The 19,199-nt window shown below is 52.9% G+C and overlaps 2 protein-coding genes across 4 annotated transcripts in view; one reads left to right on the top strand and one right to left on the bottom strand.

Moving 5' to 3' along the window:
• The window catches only part of LOC116942626 (aspartyl/asparaginyl beta-hydroxylase-like), a 51,567-nt gene extending 49,974 nt beyond the window's left edge, over positions 1 to 1,593 (top strand). For all 3 annotated transcript variants that reach the window (XM_076067264.1, XM_076067262.1, XM_076067261.1), the window contains one exon: positions 1 to 1,593. This exon is cut by the window's left edge and continues 1,421 nt beyond it. The gene's annotated coding sequence lies outside the window, so the exon portion shown is untranslated.
• A 235-nt stretch (positions 1,594 to 1,828) lies between these two features.
• Positions 1,829 to 12,885, bottom strand: LOC116942625 (chymotrypsinogen A-like). Its single transcript, XM_032954760.2, has 7 exons — positions 12,478 to 12,885; positions 9,886 to 10,048; positions 9,014 to 9,052; positions 6,635 to 6,839; positions 5,655 to 5,911; positions 4,407 to 4,549; positions 1,829 to 4,078 (listed from the first exon to the last, which is right to left on the bottom strand). Exons 1-7 carry the CDS (start codon positions 12,538 to 12,540, stop codon positions 3,839 to 3,841), a joined length of 1,110 nt encoding a protein of 369 aa, XP_032810651.2. The 5' UTR covers positions 12,541 to 12,885; the 3' UTR covers positions 1,829 to 3,838.
• Between the last annotated feature and the right edge of the window lie 6,314 nt (positions 12,886 to 19,199).

Here is a 19,199-nt window from a genome sequence, read left to right as displayed (position 1 = left end):
GTTTACGGTGACGCAATGGGGTGCGTGCTGAAGTACGGTTGCTTCACCACACTTCACCACACTTCGCCACACTTCACCACACTTCACCACGCCAGTCTGTGCGAGCTGGTGAGGGTGGTGGGAAGGGTAGGGGGTGGGGGGGGCGGTGGGTGTCGAGCCGAGGACCGGTTCAGATTTTTACGGCGTGCGCCACCGATGTTACCCGTGGGCATTCGTCAAAGCTCTTTATTTTGAGGCCGGGTCGACCTAGGAGAAGCCCAGTACCGGTTCCTGGTTGCACCTCGACGCCGATTTCAGCCGGGGCCACGGAATCGAACTCGGGTGTCACCGGATTGCCTGTCGCGTTGTGCCAACCACCGCGCCACCGCTCCTCTTCCACGCGCAATTTGCCGAACCAATATTCAGCGCGTCCGATTAGCACGGTCGGCTACGTACGGCGCGAAATAAGTTCACCACACGTGGGCGCGACACGTGTGCACGTGGGCGCGACACGTGTGCACGTGGGCGCGACACGTGTGCACGTGGGCGCGACACGTGTGCACGTGGGCGCGACACGTGTGCACGTGGGCGCGACACGTGTGCACGTGGGCGCGACACGTGTGCACGTGGGCGCGACACGTGTGCACGTGGGCGCGACACGTGTGCACGTGAGCGCGACACGTGTGCACGTGGGCGCGACACGTGTGCACGTGGGCGCGACACGTGTGCACGTGGGTACCGACACGTGGGCGCGCGCCCGAGGGTTTTCGTCCCGATGTGCGTCGTCCTTACAAGGGTTTCTCGTGTTGCCGTCAGAAACTTCGCGAGCCAAGTGGGCGACGTAGATCACTTGGCGACGGAGCCTTCGCCATTGCCGCTGCTGCTTTTAGTCCGCGGCGACCCCGAGCGGACGACACCCCAGCAGGGAGCGCCGCGGGCGACGTTTGCGGTAACCGGGTCGGGTAGCCAAGGAGGGGACCAGAGTCGGGGAGGCCTCACCTGCACCGGTGACCTTGGGGGGCTGGGGGGCGGGGGGGGGGGCATCAGTGTGCTGCCGGCAGTAGCGGGGGTGCGACGCCGACTGCCCGCTGTGCTTTTTCTCGCGTGCCAAATTGCGGCGCCGACGACGACGTCGCGGGGATCTCTTCGACGTCCGCTTTCGAGGCGGGCGGCACGTTTACCGCTCCCGTCGAGCAGAACAACCGAAGGACTGACGTACGACTGCGTTCGTGTCGCTGTGGAGCTGTGGAGCTGTGGATCGAGCCACCGCCGCCGCCGCTTGCCTGCGTTGTGGTGGTGGTGGTGGTGGTTGCGGTGTTGTGGTGGTGGTTGCGGTGTTGTGGTGGTGGTTGCGGTGTAGCGGGTTAGCGCTACGCTGCGCTACGAACCCGACGACCCAGGTTCGATTCCCGCTCACGGCCAACGCCAGTGACGATTATCTGGACCAATCCTGGGCCCAACAGTCTGTTGCAGGCTTTACGGGGCGGGGGGGGGAGGGTCTTTGTATTTGGTTTGCGGTGGTGGTGGGCAGAGGTCACACGGTTGGTGGTCTGCGGTCGATGTGAAGGTCAAAAGTGCCAAAATAAAGCGAGGGGGTGTGGCGTGTGTTTGGCAGTGGCGTCGTCAGCAATGAATGATTTTGTTGTAGTTGAGAACGGCCTGTGGAAGTGGATATCGCAGGGCTATTTACGAAGTACCTTCATAAAGTGACCTCTGGTCCACTCAGAACGGCCCACGGAAGTGAATATCACGGAGTTACAGTCCGGTCCACACCGCAGCGGGCAGCAACAGTGGACGTCACTGCCCCCGACAGCATCCCGACTCCGTAATTCAAACGTACCACGCAAACTCATCTTTGTACCCGTTTATTCATTTTATCACGACAATTGCACAAACAATGCTACTAAAGACAACGCCGTCACAAACGATAATCATACATTGTCATACTATATTTTAATATACTATGTTTAAAATAAGTTTGGCTGGAGGGAGGGATGCACGGTTACGTCCATAGGACGTGCAGGTTTTCTGTTTATTATTAGATATCTAAAAAAGATTTACTCTCGGGCTGGCCTCGTGCGTTTAGGAGGGAGATGCCTCGACCGTCGATGCGTTGCTCGCTATGCACGGCGACTCCACGCGGGCAATGAGGAGCCGCCGCCGCCACCCCCTACGGGAATTTTGTCTCCGTCTCTCCCGGAGGTGCGAGTACGGAATATCGCCAGGGGGAGCGCGAGAAGTGCACCGCGGAAGTGGACATGTCAGATCTCCCTCGTATATCACAGCGACACGCACGCGCAGCCATTTCCCCACCTGATCTGCCCAACAACAGGTATAATGCTCGTCGCAAGACGGGCAAACTGATAATATTTTAAATTCATAAAGCTATGCCATCATCGCACTACACTTGAGAACCACGTTTCATCCTAACAGCCCACGTGAGTCTGTGGGTCTCTACGCGAGTCTACGGCTCTCTATGTGAGTATGGGTCTGTCTATTGGACTCTATGCTAGTCTACGGGTCTCTATGCGAGTCTACGGGTCTCTGCGCGAGCCACTGGTGACCGTGCCGAGCCGTCACCTCGCTGCGTACCTTGGTGTCTGAGAACCCAGGCACTCAAAGTTGCCGGGCTCAGCGTCTCTGGCTCTTGAGCCACGCGGTCACCTCTCTTATTGTTAACATATACACTACGAGCTTTACTACCCGGCTTCGCCCGAGACTTTGATTCTTGTCTTGGATTAATACACGGCTTCCGCGGAGGGTGGGGGGGGGGATGACGTCATCAGGCGCACAGCATGACGCTGCCGCATGCGGGTGACATCAAAGATGGGACGTCAGCGCTCACTTGCCGTGCAAAATATATTCATTACGGCGCCCTTCCCAAAATACAAAAGTCTATTTTTATACTTTTTGCATTTTGTACCATCTGGAAGCTACCCACATGCCAAATGTCAAGTTTGTGAAGTATGCTAAACATTTCGAACAGACACACATTCACACATTTCCCTTTTATACATAGATATATACGCGACAGTACGGTACCCTTGGCTATAGCGGCCACCAGCGACTGCAGGGGTCACGTGAGCCCACTGCAGGCAACAAGAGACACGGGAGGCGACGGTTCGTATCGTGAGGGTGACCATGCGGGGTACACAAACACACAACCCTCACCCCTCCCTCACCCCTCCATCACCCCTCCATCACCCCTCCCTCACCCCTCCCTCCCAACACTCGGGCCCTTTCTTCTCACTAAATATCCTCCCGCTTCCTGGTCAGAGGGAGCGATGGCAGCCCCCGTGACTTGCGCAGCCGTGGGCGGTAGCGGGATGAGCAATACTGGAGGTGGTATGCCGGGTTGAGAAGTATTTTATTGAGAGTCTCCGACCCGCCTGGATGTACTTCGTGACGCCCGCGATCACCGGCCAAGCGGAGGATTTGCCGTCGCCGTCCTTCCCCCGAAACGCCCGATGAGCGCGGTTTACCACGTGCGGTGCGGATGAAGTTCAACGCGCACACACGCACGCACACGCACGCACTTGTGCACGCACACACGCACACACAGACACGTGGAAGGACGATGCCGACCACGCGACGCCGTTGACGCCGAGCCCAAGGTCTTCACATCGGCAGGCAGCGCGGCAAACGCGTTTAGACGCCGTCCGTTGACCTGGCGGGGGACGTCCTCGCGCTGTCCGTGACGTCGTCGCCACCACCATCGCCACCCAAAGGCAAAAAGTCCCCCCGCGACCCCGGTATAGCCTCAAGACAAGTTCGGGGGCAAGTGCTGCGAGCGAGCAGCACGTGTCGTGACTTACGAAGCCAGGGCGCGCCCTGGGAAGTCGAGACTCGGGGAGACCCTTCAGCGAGCCGACTTGCCGGTTGTTGTTGTTGCGGCGGCGGTGGTTTCGGTTGCGGCGGTGGTTTTGGTTGCGGTGGTGCGGGAGATCCACTGGGTGAAGGCTGCCACGCGTGCGTACACGCCGAGGAAGACCCTGCTGCCGCACCCTCTGCCGAAGCTCGTGATGCCCTCGAGCACCCAGCGACCGGGCGCCGGCTCCGCCTCCCCCGCCAGGCGCACCAGCGGGCCCCCCGAGTCGCCCTGCAACGCGGAGCGCAAGCGGGTGGCGGAGAGCGGTCAAGCGCAGAAGTCGCGTGGCGCAGGGCGGAGGGGGCTTGAGGACACTCGGAGGTGGACGCGAGGGGAGGAGAAATTCGGGGGCGATGCGGGGGTGGGGGGGAGCTACGTGGAAGTCACGTGATTTTACGGGAGGCTGGATCTGGTTTAGAGATTAAAAAATATGAGAGCAAGAGGGATTCAGAGCCGCGGTGGGGGGGGGGGGGGGGGGTGAGCACAGCTGTCACGTGATTCACCGGAGACTCGAGCTGATTCCAGGTGAGGTTTCCTGCCATGGATTCGCGGCACTCACCTGGCAGGTGTCGGCGTGGGTGTTCACGTCCGCAGCACACATCATGCTCCGCTGGAGCGGGCGGCCGCTGTTCGTCGGTTCGCAACTACTGTCGTTCATGATGGTCAACTTCACTTCACGGAGATCCACTTGTTTGGTTTTGTCTGGAGATAGGAGAGTGCAAGAGACAATGCGAGTCTTAGATCATCATTATCGCTGTTATCATCATCGTCGCTGTTATCATCATCGTCGCTGTTATCATCATCGTCGCTGTTATCATCATCGTCGCTGTTATCATCATCGTCGCTGTTATCATCATCGTCGCTGTTATCATCATCGTCGCTGTTATCATCATCGTCGCTGTTATCATCATCATCGCTGTTATCATCATCATCGCTGTTATCATCATCGTCGCTGTTATCATCATCGTCGCTGTTATCATCATCATCGCCGTTATCATCATCGCCACTGTCATGGTATAGTTACGCGGTAAGCGACTTAAACTCATCAGTTAAAGTCATCACTGTAGTTATGCGGTAAGCCCACTGCACTAAAAACTATCAATTAAATTTTATATTTTACCACGTAAGGCCCATTGAGCTATGAAGCTCTTCTTCAGGAGCGACCTAGCTATCACAAATGATAGCTCAACGAAGTGGCTTATCACGGGGACATAGCAGTAGCTAAATAATCGGAATGCGCGATGTTGATTCTAAATGTGGAGGGAAAAACCGGAGGACTCGGAGAAAAACCCACGCCACCACACAAACTCCAAATATACAGCAGCAGGCGTCAGGGTCGGGATCAAACCCACGACGTCCTGTATACTTGGCGAGGTAGTTAACATCTCATAGCCACCGTGGCTCCCTAAATCCAGCGACCCGAGTTCGATTCCCATTCCCACTCACGGCCAACAACATTGACAATTATCTGAAGCAATTCCCGGACCTCCCAGAGGTCGATTCAGCCTCAAATGAGTACCTGGCGCGGTGTGTAAATATCACACAGGTGGCCGGGCGTGGTGATGATGTTGATGACGGTGGTGGTGGTGATGATGACAATGGTGGTGATGATGGTGATGATGTTGATGGCGATGACGGTGGTGATGATGATGGCACCAGCCTTCATAGGTGCTACTCGCTAACAGAACTTGCCCCAACAGTCTGCTAAGGCTATACGGGGCATCTTTGTCTTTGGGGTTGGGGGAGGGGTGGATTGCCTAGTAGAGCGACCTGGAGACGTCCTGGCCGTCGGCCCGTGAGCTCTCACCGTTGGTCGTGACGACTCCCCAGCCGGTGACGAAGCACGGCGTGTCGGGCTTCGCTGTTGTCGCGTTCACGGGGAGGCAGACGGGCCCCACCGTGGCCGAGAAGGCGACGCTCCAGGCCAGCCGCAGCAGCGCCACGTCGCTCGATTCGCCGTCCGGGTGCAGCACCGTCTCAGCGATGGCCACCCTCTGGACTGCCAAGCTGGTGTCGTTCAGCGAGTTGGTGCCCATCACCGCGATGATGTCGCCCGTGAGGTTCCTGCGCGCGTGTGGGGGGGGGGGGGGGGGGTGCAGAGGGTGCGGGTTTAACACAGAGATCCATAAACTCGCACAGAGAGCCATAGACCATAGACTCACATAGTGACCCACAGACCCATAGACTCACAGAGACCCATACACTCGTATGCATAAACAATAGACTCTCACAGAGACCCACAGACCCATAGACTCACATAGGGACCCATAGACTCGTATGCATAAACCATAGACTCTCACAGAGACCCATAGACTCGTATGCATAGACCATAGACTCTCACAGAGACCCACAGACCCATAGACTCACAGAGACCCATAGACTCATATGCATAAACCATAGACTCTCACAGAGACCCACAGACCCATAGACTCACAGAGACCCATAGACTCGTATGCATAAACCATAGACTCTCACAGAGACCCACAGACCCATAGACTCACAGAGACCCATACACTCGTATGCATAAACCATAGACTCTCACAGAGACCCACAGACCCATAGACTCACAGAGACCCATAGACTCGTATGCATAAACCATAGACTCTCACAGAGACCCACAGACCCATAGACTCACAGAGACCCATACACTCGTATGCATAAACCATAGACTCTCACAGAGACCCACAGACTCCGAGTGACCCTCAGACTCGAACACGAGCCGACAACTGCACCCCCCCCCCCGCCCCCCCCCCCCCCCAGTGCCACCATCCCGCTCCCCCTACTCACGGGACATTGGTGATGCAGTGTCTGGCCGTGAGCAGCCACGTGGAGGAGATGATGGAGGCGCCGCAGAAATGCGTCCACTTGCCCGTATGGAACTTGTTCTGCAGGCTCACCTGCCAGGGCCACGCGAGCGTACTCTTCTCTCCGTTCACGATGCGCGTGCCCGCTTCGGGGCGCCAGCCGCAGCCCTCAAAGCCGCCGGAGGCGCCTGCGAGGAGAGCGAGAGAATCACGCGGCAGATGAGCCCCACTGCGACCTTCGATCGGGACGATGACACCGCCGCGAGATTTGGAGAGGACCGCAGAGCTTGGGAAATCGTTGTTGGCGGCCCGGGGGTCATTGCTCGTCTGCGGCTCGTCCTCACGGCGCCTCTGAAGTCTGTCCTGTCTCTCCGAGAGCGAGCGGATACCGTACACGGTGGTGGCGCATTGTGACACGTTGGCATTGTTGTGAATTGTTGTTGTAGGGCGGTGGCGCATTGTTACACGTTGGCATTGTTGTGAATTGTTGTAGGGTGGTGGCGCATTGTTACACGTTGGCATTGTTGTGAATTGTTGTTGTAGGGCGGTGGCGCATTGTGACACGGTGGCATTGTTGTGAATTGTTGTAGGGTGGTGGCGCATTGTTACACGTTGGCATTGTTGTGAATTGTTGTTGTAGGGTGGTGGCGCATTGTTACACGTTGGCATTGTTGTGAATTGTTGTGAATTGTTGTAGGGCGGTGGCGCATTGTTACACGTTGGCATTGTTGTGAATTGTTGTAGGGTGGTGACGCATTGTTACACGTTGGCATTGTTGTGAATTGTTGTAGGGCGGTGATGCATTGTTGTGAATTGTTGTTGTAGGGCGGTGGCGCATTGTTACACGTTGGCATTGTTGTGAATTGTTGTAGGGTGGTGGCGCATTGTTACACGTTGGCATTGTTGTGAATTGTTGTAGGGCGGTGACGCATTGTTGTGAATTGTTGTTGTAGGGTGGTGGCGCATTGTTACACGTTGGCATTGTTGTGAATTGTTGTTGTAGGGTGGTGGCGCATTGTTACACGTTGGCATTGTTGTGAATTGTTGTGAATTGTTGTAGGGCGGTGGCGCATTGTTACACGTTGGTATTGTTGTGAATTGTTGTAGGGTGGTGGCGCATTGTTACACGTTGGCATTGTTGTGAATTGTTGTTGCGAGCAGAGTAATGCCTCGCTCGCATACCATACGTTTCTTTTTTTTCCAGGTAAGGCCCCCTGAGCTATGTCGCTCTTTTTAAGAAGCGACCTGTCTGTCACAAATGACAGCTCAACGAAGTGGCTTATCATCGTCACGTGGAAAGGTAGAGCAGCCAGACACTCTGAACGCGTGATGTCAATTCTAAATGTGGAGGGAAAAAACCGGAGGACCCGGAGTAAAAAAAATCTACAAACACGGAGAGAGAGAGCGAGACACGCACTAACTCCAAATATACAGCAGCAGGCGTCAGGGTCAGGATCGAAGTCACGACCTCCTGTATACCAGGCGAGGTAGTTAACATCTCACCACCGTGGCACCCACGGTGTGTGTGTAGGGGGGGGGGCGGGGTGCCCTTCAGATGTCTGAGATGGGACGCGATTTAAGGAGGGCGCTTTGAGCCTCCGAGATATTTAAGCAAAGCGCCGCTACAAGTGCTGAATGTTGATTCTTATGAGTTTGAGTTTTTACCTAGGAAAAAAAACGACTGTCATTTGTACCATTCTTCAAATGTCTAACCCTTCTAAGAACATCACGAGAGACAATGTCGTCAATTAGCATCAGAGGAACGGTCGGAATCAATGTTGAATGGTATGACATCACATATAACGCGTGGATATGGTGTTCAAAGTTATGCGTAAAAGTGTATAAGATTATTAACTACGTAAAAGTGGTGCGCGTTTTATTGCGAAGAGAGAGGGTGCCCTAGCCAAAATCTGCGTTGTATTTTACAGCACACCTGACTGCCGATGAGACCCAATAGGGCGAAACCAGCCTCGAGTTTAAGGAATGGTGCGCGCGATAAGGCTGGAAGGCGAACGGGTGGATGCGGAAACACAATGCGCGTTATTTGCATGCTCGTTCACAGGGCAGGGTGGCGAAGCAATTAAATGATTTACTTCTCTATCTACCCATTGAATTAATCAGGAATAATAATAACAGCACCACGTGGTGTGTTTTCCCCGCGATATAAATAATCGAGATAAAGTGACGGTTATCGGCGATGATTGGATGAGATTACAGTCACGTGTTCAATTCGCAAGGAGGGGGGGGGGGAATTGGTGTTTACAGGTGGAGGTGAGGGGGGAGATTGCTGATTGGTGTTTACAGGTGGAGGGGAGATGGGGAGAGGGGAGCGAATAAGCGGATCACGGCTTCATGAACTTACTCGGAATTTTGTCGTCAGACATGTTGGCTCGCAGGGCACCTGCAGAGAGACAACCACAATAACAATGTCAACAACAACCACAATATTAACAACATCAACCACAATATCAACATTATGATTGTCGGGGCGGTGTCACGGCCCAGCGGCAATGTGTTCGCCGCTTGTTGCAGATGTTACTCAACTTTTTTTATTTTATTTTATCAGGTTATGGGCCACTGAGAGCTATGTAGCTCATTTTTTTTTAAGAAGCGATCTGGCTATCGCAAATGAAAAGCTCAACGAAGTGGCGTATCGTCGTGTGGACATTAACAGCAGCAGTCAAATATTCTCAAGGCGAGATGTTGATTTAAAACGTGGAGAGAAACAAACCGGAGGGCACGGAAAAAAATCCACGCGACCACGCGGAGAGAGAGAGAGACGCAAACTCCAAATGTGCAGCAGCAGCAGGCGAACATTTCCCCCGCCCTTATAACCGGGACGGCCTTCTGGATTCGAACCGCGAACCACGGTTGGCTACGAGATGTTAACTACCTCGCCTGGTATACAGGAAGGTCGTGGGTTCGATCCTGACGCCTGCTGCTGCTGCTGTATATTTGGAGTTTTCGTCTCTCTCTCTGTCTCTCTCTCTTCGAGGTCGCGTGGATTTTTCTGCGGGTCCTCCGGGTTTTCCCTCCACCTTTCTAAAACACGCGTTTAGAGTATTTGGCTACTGCTATGAATGTCCACGTGACGATGAGCCGACTTTGGTTGAGCTATAACATTTGTGATAGCCAAGTCGCTTTTTAACAACAACAAGTTGCACATCTCAGTATTACAGGATTTTTATTTTTTAACAAAAGTTGTGGGCCTGGTTTGCAAGTCCGCGGGCTCACCGAACACGCCGGCGAGGACACCAGCCGCAACCAAGAGCAGGCAGAGGATGACGATGCAGGCCACGATGAGCTGGTGAGACCACAGCCAGGAGCACGCTCCCGCACAGGGGTTCCCCGCCTTGCCACGTGCTTTCGACGGGGAAGTGATTGTCTCCACATCCACCTGCGTGTGTGTGCAAGTGTGTGTGCAAGTGTGTGTGCAAGTGTGTGTGCAAGTGTGTGTGCAAGTGTGTGTGCAAGTGTGTGTGCAAGTGTGTGTGCAAGTGTGTGTGCAAGTGTGTGTGCAAGTGTGTGTGCAAGTGTGTGTGCAAGTGTGTGTGCAAGTGTGTGTGCAAGTGTGTGTGCAAGTGTGTGTGCAAGTGTGTGTGCAAGTGTGTGTGCAAGTGTGTGTGCAAGTGTGTGTGCAAGTGTGTGTGCAAGTGTGTGTGCAAGTGTGTGTGCAAGTGTGTGTGCAAGTGTGTGTGCAAGTGTGTGTGCAAGTGTGTGTGCAAGTGTGTGTGCAAGTGTGTGTGCAAGTGTGTGTGCAAGTGTGTGTGCAAGTGTGTGTGCAAGTGTGTGTGCAAGTGTGTGTGCAAGTGTGTGTGCAAGTGTGTGTGCAAGTGTGTGTGCAAGTGTGTGTGCAAGTGTGTGTGCAAGTGTGTGTGCAAGTGTGTGTGCAAGTGTGTGTGCAAGTGTGTGTGCAAGTGTGTGTGCAAGTGTGTGTGCAAGTGTGTGTGCAAGTGTGTGTGCAAGTGTGTGTGCAAGTGTGTGTGCAAGTGTGTGTGCAAGTGTGTGTGCAAGTGTGTGTGCAAGTGTGTGTGCAAGTGTGTGTGCAAGTGTGTGTGCAAGTGTGTGTGCAAGTGTGTGTGCAAGTGTGTGTGCAAGTGTGTGTGCAAGTGTGTGTGCAAGTGTGTGTGCAAGTGTGTGTGCAAGTGTGTGTGCAAGTGTGTGTGCAAGTGTGTGTGCAAGTGTGTGTGCAAGTGTGTGTGTGTACGTGTGTGTGCAAGTGTGTGTGTGTACGTGTGTGTGTGTTGGGGAGCAGTGGTGCAGCGTTTAGCGCTACGAACCCGGCGACTCGAGTTCGATTCCCGCTCATGGCCAACACCGGTGGCGATTATCTGAACCGGTCCTGGGCCTCCCCTAGGTCGACTCAGCCTTAAATGAGTACTTGGTGCGATGTACAAGCATCGCCACTAGGGAGAGAAAGGCGGTCGTGCGTGGTGTTGGCCACCCACCCCCTCGTGTGCCACAGTGCCGGCCCTTCATAGGTGCTCGCTAACAGCACTTGCCCCAACAGCCTGTTAAGGCTATACGGGGGATCTTTATCCGTGTCTTATGCGTCAGACAGAGCCACGTACAATGAGCCAATTGCACCAGGATCCCAGAAAATGAGGTTCGACTCCTGGCCATGATGAACAACGTCAGTTGCTCATCTCCATGACGAGAACCGGCCCATCATGAATGAACACAAGCACAGCGTGTTGATAATTGTACGCATATTAATATCGTATTGGTATTATTTGTGTACAGGCCCTTTGTCGATTCCACTGCTGGGTGAGGGCCTCCCGACGCCCCGCCAGTAATGGGGGGTTATTTGACCATACTTCACCACGCTGGTCAGTGTAGGAAACGGAGGAGGTAGAGGGGGAGGAGGTGGTGGAAGTGGGTGGAGGTTTCGTAGGAGGGTGATTTGGGAGTTAAACTGAACTACTAAACTTTTCTTATTTTACCAGGTAAAGCCATAAACTCGCACAGAGAGCCATAGACCATAGCATCACAGAGACCCATATATTCGCACAGAGACCTATAGACCATAGACTCACATCGGGACCCATAGACTCGTATGCATAGACCATAGACTCTCACAGAGACCCACAGACTCCCGAGTGACCCTCAGACTCGAACACGAGCCGACGACTGGACCCCCTCCCCCCCGTGCCACCATCCCCCCCGTGCCACCATCCCCCCCGTGCCACCATCCCCCCCGTGCCACCATCCCCCCCGTGCCACCATCCCCCCCGTGCCACCATCCCCCCCGTGCCACCATCCCCCCCGTGCCACCATCCCCCCCGTGCCACCATCCCCCCCGTGCCACCATCCCCCCCGTGCCACCATCCCCCCCGTGCCACCATCCCGTTCCCCCCACTCACGGGACATTGGTGATGCAGTGTCTGAGCGTGAGCAGCCACGTGGAGGAGATGATGGAGGCGCCGCAGAAATGCGTCCACTTGCCCGTATGGAACTGGTGTAGCTCTTTTTCAAAAGCGACCGGGCCACAAATGATCGCTTAACGAAGTGGTTTGTCGTGTGGACATTGAAACCAACACTCGTGTCGATTCTAAGCGTGGCGATAACAACCGGAGGATCCGGAAAAAAAATCCACGCGCCCACGGGGAGAAAGAGAGAGAGAGAGACACCGCAAACTCCAAATATACAGCAGCAGGCGTCAGGGTCGGGATCGAACCCGCGACCTCCTGCATACCAGGCGAGGAAGTTAACATCTCGCCACCGTGATACCCCTATGGAAGAGGAGTGGGTAATGAAAGAGGAGGAGGTGGTGGTGGTGGTGGACGAGATCGAGGTGGTGGAGGAGCAGGAGGAAGGACGACTCACGGTCATCATCAGCTCCGTGGAGTTGCGCCCCTGGGTTCGCCCCTTGGTCTTCATGGCCTCCATCGTGAGAAATAGGCGCTCGCAGATTGGGGAGTCGACAGACTTTCGTGATCTCTGCTGTCTCTCTCGCTCGCTCTGTGCGTCGTCTGCTCTGTCTGTTGAATGTTTACGTTCAGAAGCGTGTCTGTTTCAATGTCTGTCTGTCGTCCCGTTGATATGTCTGGTTAAATATCTGCCTGTCTCTCTGTAAAATTGTCTGTCTGTTCCGATGTCTGGCGAATTTTCTATCAGCGGTTTTATACACACACACACGTGTCTATCTATGATAGATATTAATTTTGTGTGTTCCGGTCTGCTAACCTATTTCGGACTGTGTCTCTGTCTCTCTCCCAGGGCTTTATAGTTGAGCCCCAAGCCACGCCCACCGAATGTCCCCCCTCCATCCTCCCCACCCCCCCATCCTCCCCCGTCCCATTCATTGCCCCAGGTATCAGCGACGTAACGCAGCGCGCGTTTCGATTATTTTGGCTGCGGTTAATTTCCACGCGATGACAAATAATCCCACCTCGTGGAGCGATCATTTGTGATAGCCAGGTGGAGTCTGGGAAGAATAAATTAACGACCTCTGTAGCCCAGTGCGTCTTACGGCGGATAAATTAAAAATAGTTCAACATAATAATGGCTTTTCGATTCATCTCATCATCATCATCGATAAGTAGCCGTGGTCTATCCACTGCTGGATGAAGGCCTCTGCCCCTAGCTGTCACCATCTCTTCAAGGTCTCGCGGTGCACCAATCCATCAGCGGCTTCATCTCCGCGGTGGACGAATTCTCGGTGCCGTTCTCTCTTCCTTTGGGTGCCACTCCGTCGTTAGTCTCGGCCATCATCATCATCATCATCACTCCACCCATAATCATCATCACCCATCATGATCACCCATCATGATCACTCATCATCATCCATCACTCATCATCATCATCACTACACCCATAATCATCAATATCACCCATCATGATCACCCATCATGATCACTCATCATCATCCATCACTCATCATCATCATCATCACTACACCCATAATCATCATCACCCATCATGATCACCCATCATGATCACTCATCATCATCCATCACTCATCATCATCACTACACCCATCATCATCATCACCCATAATCATCATCACCCATCATCATCATCACCCATCATCATCACCCACCATCATCACCCATCATCATCACCCATCATCGCTCATCATCATCACCCATTATCATCGCCCATCATCACCCATCTTCATCATCATCACCCATCATCACCCACCATCACCCATCATCGTCCATCATCATCACCCATCATCATCATCATCACCTATCATCACCTATCATCATCACCCATCATGCCGACTCGCTTTAAGCAGCAGTCGCCGTGATGTCTCCAACCCCCTGCGTGTGTTCCCTGGATCTCGATTGGAAACTCGTTTCTTGAGATCACTCTCTGTTTTTTTTATCCTGCGTGTTTATTTCCTCGTCCTTGCCCCGCACCTCCATTCGCTGCACAAACCGTGGCAGCAGATGCGGTGGCTGATGATGCACAAATGTAAAACCGCAACACTCTCTGGCAGCAGCAGCAGCAGTGGTGGTGGTGGTGCGACTATGGTCATCCAGAACACACCGTGAGTACAACGTGTAACGACGCAATGGCCCGATCCACACAAACGGAGGAGGAGGAGGAGACATCATCACAGCGCTACCACTCCGATACTGCTCTCCTATCGTCTGCCCTGACGGGGACTGAATGTGAAATCGTCGTCGTTGCCATCGACAATCAGCAGCCTCAAACGAGCATCGGCTACTCATTTGAGGCTGAGTCGACCTAGGGGAGGCCCAGCCCTAGGCCCAGTTCAGATGTCCATCGCCAGTGTTGGCTGCGAGTGAGAATCGACGCTCCCTCCCCGTGGGCGTCGAGGGACGAGAGCCATGATGCTTCCTGGCTCTCCACGAGAAGCCTCTGGATCGCTGCACTTTCAAACCGAGATTGAGAACTGCTTGTTGCGATTCGTTTGTCCTTCCGCTGCACGGCCGGCTACGTACGGTGCGAAAGAAGTTCAGCGCACACTGACATGCATCGTCGACGCGTTTCCTCCTCTTCCCCGCATGACATTCCCAGCACGCCGCTCATTCTCTCTCTCTCTCTCATTCTCTCTCTCTCATTACACATCTCTCTTATTCCCTATCTCCCATTCTCTCTCTCTCTCATTCTCTCTCTCTCTCATTACAAATCTCTCTTATTCCCTATCTCCCATTCTCTCTCTCTCATTCTCTCTCTCTCATTACAAATCTCTCTTATTCCCTATCTCCCATTCTCTCTCTCTCATTCTCTCTCTCTCTCATTACAAATCTCTCTTATTCCCTATCTCCCATTCTCTCTCTCTCATTCTCTCTCTCTCTCATTACAAATCTCTCTTATTCCCTATCTCCCATTCTCTCTCTCTCATTCTCTCTCTCTCATTACAAATCTCTCTTATTCCCTATCTCCCATTCTCTCTCTCTCATTCTCTCTTTCTCATTACAAATCTCTCTTATTCCCTATCTCCCATTCTCTCTCTCTCATTCTCTCTCTCTCATTACAAATCTCTCTTATTCCCTATCTCCCATTCTCTCTCTCTCATTCTCTCTCTCTCTCATTACAAATCTCTCTTATTCCCTATCTCCCATTCTCTCTCTCTCTCTCTCATTCTCTCTCTCTCATTACAAATCTCTCTTATTCCCTATCTCCCATTCTCTCTCTCTCATTCTCTCTCTCTCTCTCATTACAAATCTCTCTTATTCCCTATCTCCCATTCTCTCTCTCTCATTCTCTCTCTCTCATTACAAATCTCTCTTATTCCCTATCTCCCATTCTCTCTCTCTCATTCTCTCTTTCTCATTACAAATCTCTCTTATTCCCTATCTCCCATTCTCTCTCTCTCATTTTCTCTCTCTCTCTCTCATTACCTCTCTCTCTCTTATTCCCTATCTCCAATTCTCTCTCTCTCTCATTCTCTCTCTCTCTCTCTCATTCTCTCTCTCTCTCATTACCAATCTCTCGTATTCCCTATCTCCCATTCTCTCTCTCTCTCTCTCATTCTCTCTCTCTCTCTCTCATTCTCTCTCTCTCTCATTACAAATCTCTCTTATTCCCTATCTCTCATTCTCTCTCTCTCATTCTCTCTCTCTCTCATTACAAATCTCTCTTATTCCCTATCTCCCATTCTCTCTCTCTCATTCTCTCTCTCTCATTACAAATCTCTCTTATTCCCTATCTCCCATTCTCTCTCTCTCATTTTCTCTCTGCTTCTCCGCGTCTCCGCGCCTCCGCGCACGTGTCAGATTGTACACCACCACCAACACCACCACTAACACCACCAACACCATCACCACCAACACCACCATCACCACCACCACCACCACCGCCGCCGCTCTCTCCGACCCACGCCTCGCCCCACAGGGAACGACAGACACCCATTTACGTTCGCTCTCTTCACCTTGAGCCACATCGGCTCGCGCTGTACGTGTGCGTGTGTGGGTACACTCAGCCTCAAATGTGTACCTGGTGGCGGTGTGTTAACGTCGTCACTGGCGAGACAAAGGCGGCCGGGCGTGGTGCTGGCCACCCACCCCCTCGTGTGCCGTGCCGGCCTTCATAGGTGCTCGCTACCAGCACTTGCCCCAACAGTATAGTAAGGCTATACGGGGGACCTTTGTCTTTGTTGGTGTGTACGCGTTGAACGTCTTTAGCACCGTACGAAAATGGAATGTAGTAGGTGGGAGCATCCTTTAGTGGGGGGGGGGGGGGGGGGGCAATTGAACTTGAATCTGGAGTGGCCTATCTATGAATGCGTTACGTAGTATAGGGTCCTTGCCCGAAACGTCGCCTGTTATAAATGTACAATATACAATTTTTCTTTTGAGGCCACAGTTGCTGTTGAAAAATGTTGAGTTTCTAAAATATTTATTACGCTAAAAAATATATATTTTTCTGTCAAACTCTGCGACCTTTTGGTTCGAGACCGTGGATTTTGTGAACGTGGTCACGATTGCGTCACGCAAACACCGAATCCATTACAGAGGTTTTTGGGTTAGCTCGCGTACATGTATAAGTGTGTGTGCCGTTAAGCCTACCACCACCCGACACGATCCAACCTCCCACCCCCCCTTTCCCCTCCCCACGTCTTGTGAATAAGATTGGTCGTGAAAGGCTGCTGCTGCTGCTGCTGCGGGGTTTAAAACAGCGAATCGTCCACGTGGCGTGCAAAGGGTTCACGTGGCCAGCCACCAGAGACCGCTTGCGTCCTCCACAACATCGAATCCGCACCCTGTGGCATCTCGAATCGATTGAGCGACCCCCTGCATCGCGGCAATGCGCGAATCAGTTTCGGTTCAGTTTATTTTGGTATCGCCCTGTGAGCCATTCGGCTCTTGAATAGGGTGCAATCATAACAAACAAACAAAAAACACCAACAAGAAAAACATCTTATAGTGACTGTGTGTGACTGTGCAAACAGAAAATCCATGGGGAAAAAAAACAGCAAAAATATTCCTGAAAAAAGCACCGTGTACACCAACAACGCTGCGTGCAAAAAAAATCCCAGTGGGATGCAAGTCAAACGACAACAACAACGTTTGATTTAAAGCTTTCGTGACTGCAGTAATTCATATTCTTAGCTCTTTCGGTAAAGTCACGTTGAAGGAAAACAATAAAATAATAAAATATATATAAAACCTAAAGAGCTGAGAATATGACAACAACAACCACAAAAACTTAGATTAAGGCCATCAGTCTAACTGCGTACTACAACAAAACAAACATGTCCAAACCAAACAACTTTTAATGACAGAAGAGACGGCATCTCAACACAATCGGATATGCGGAACTTCCTTGCACAAAAAGAGGGATGTTGCGGTCAATGGACCTCCTCATTCATGGGGAGATTAACAAGAGAGATCCCATAAGGTCATCGTCTGTTGTATTTAGTTTTCTCTCTGTGTTCAGTGTTGTGTGTGTGCCTCTGTGTGTTATTTGTGTCGGGGAGCGGGAGTGTCGCGGTTAGCGCTACGCTGCGCTACGAACCCGGCGACCCGAGTCCGATTCCCGCTCACGGCCAACACCGGTGACGATTTTCTGAACCGGTCCCGGGCCTCCCCTAGGTCGACTCAGCCTCAAATGAGTACCTGGTGCGGTGTGTAAAAATCATCGCCACTGGGAAGACAAAGGCGGCCGGGCGTGGTGCTGGGCCACCCACCCCCTTCGTGTGCCGTGCCGGCCTTCATAGGTGCTCGCTAACAGCACTTGCCCCTACAGTCTGTTACAGGCTACACGGGGGATCTTTGTTGTTTGTGTCTGTGTGTCTGTGTGTGCGTTATGCAATGCTTCAGCCCCGCATTCAATGCAGCAGCAGCATCACCAAATAATTTGCATCGGAGGGAGGCATCCTGACCGACAACCCTGACTTTCATTTAAATTATTCCTTCAAGAGATATTTGATACACCTCTTATATACACACACACAATACATACACTCATTAGTTGTCCTGAAACCCCTTCATATATAGAGGACCGCAGAGATTGGGGAAACATTTGGCACCGGCTGCTGCTGCCTTCCCGCTCGTCTGCGGCTCGTCCTCCTCGCGCCTCTGAGTCGTCCTCTCTTTCACTGAGTCGTCCTCTCTCTTTCTCTGAGTCGTTCTCTCTCTCTCTCTGAGTCGTTCTCTTCCTGAGTCGTCCTCTCTCTCTTTCTGAGTCGGCCTCCCTCTGTCTGAGTCGTCCTCTCTCTCTCTGAGTCGTCCTCTCTCTCTGAGTCGTCCTCTCTCCCTCTCTCTGAGTCGTCCTCTCTCTATCACTGAGTCGTCCTCTCTCTCTCTCTCTGAGTTGTTCTCTTCCTGAGTCGTCCTCTCTCTCTCGAGTCGTCCTCCCTCTCTCTCTGAGTCGTCCTCCCTCTGTCTGAGTCGTCCTCTCTCTCTGAGTCGTCCTCTCTCTCTGAGTCGTCCTCTCTCTCTGAGTCGTCCTCTCTCTGAGTCGTCCTCTCTCTGAGTCGTCCTCTCTCTATCACTGAGTCGTCTTCTCTCTCTCTCTGAGTTGTTCTGTTCCTGAGTCGTCCTCTCTCTCGAGTCGTCCTCCCTCTGAGTCGTCCTCTCTCTATCTCTCTCTCTGAGTCATCCTCTCTCTCTGAGTCGTCCTCTCTCTCTGAGTCGTCCTCTCTCTCTGAGTCGTCCTCTCTCTCTGAGTCGTCCTCTCTCTCTGAGTCGTCCTCTCTCTCTGAGTCGTCCTCTCTCTCGAGTCATCCTCTCTTTCTGAGTCATCCTCTCTCTCTCTGAGTCGTCCTCCCTCTCTCCGAGTCGTCCTCTCTCTCGAGTCGTCCTCTCTCTCTCGAGTCGTCCTCCCTCTCTCTCTGAGTCGTCCTCTCTCACTCTCTCTGAGTCGTCCTCTCTCTCGAGTCGTCCTCTCTCTCGAGTCGTCCTCCCTCTCTCTCTGAGTCGTCCTCTCTCCCTCTCTCTGACTCGTCCTCTCTCTGAGTTGTCCTCTCTCTCGAGTCGTCCTTTCTCTCTCTGAGTCGTCCTCTCTCCCTGAGTCGTCCTCTCTCCCTCTCTCTGAGTCGTCCTCTCTCTGAGTTGTCCTCTCTCTCGAGTCGTTCTTTCTCTCTCTCTCTGAGTCGTCCTCTCTCTTTCTCTCTGAGTCGTTCTCTCTCT

Source organism: Petromyzon marinus, chromosome 15 (assembly GCF_048934315.1).
Source record: "Petromyzon marinus isolate PM22_M1 ecotype Great Lakes invasive population chromosome 15, UKy_Petmar_22M1.pri1.0, whole genome shotgun sequence".
NCBI classification, from domain to species: domain Eukaryota; kingdom Metazoa; phylum Chordata; class Hyperoartia; order Petromyzontiformes; family Petromyzontidae; genus Petromyzon; species Petromyzon marinus.
Note: the sequence above shows the minus strand (reverse complement) of the source record. Positions and strands in the feature narration are given on the sequence as shown.

Bases quoted from the DNA above. Each gene is read 5' to 3' on its own strand.
- LOC116942625 (XM_032954760.2), bottom strand. From the start codon at position 12,540: ATGGAGGCCATGAAGACCAAGGGGCGAACCCAGGGGCGCAACTCCACG. The intron at 4,550-5,654 runs GTGAGAGCTCAC...TCCTATCTCCAG, and splicing joins GGGAGTCGTCACGACCAACG to ACAAAACCAAACAAGTGGAT. The intron at 4,079-4,406 runs GTGAGTGCCGCG...TCCGCGTTGCAG, and splicing joins CCCACGCCGACACCTGCCAG to GGCGACTCGGGGGGCCCGCT.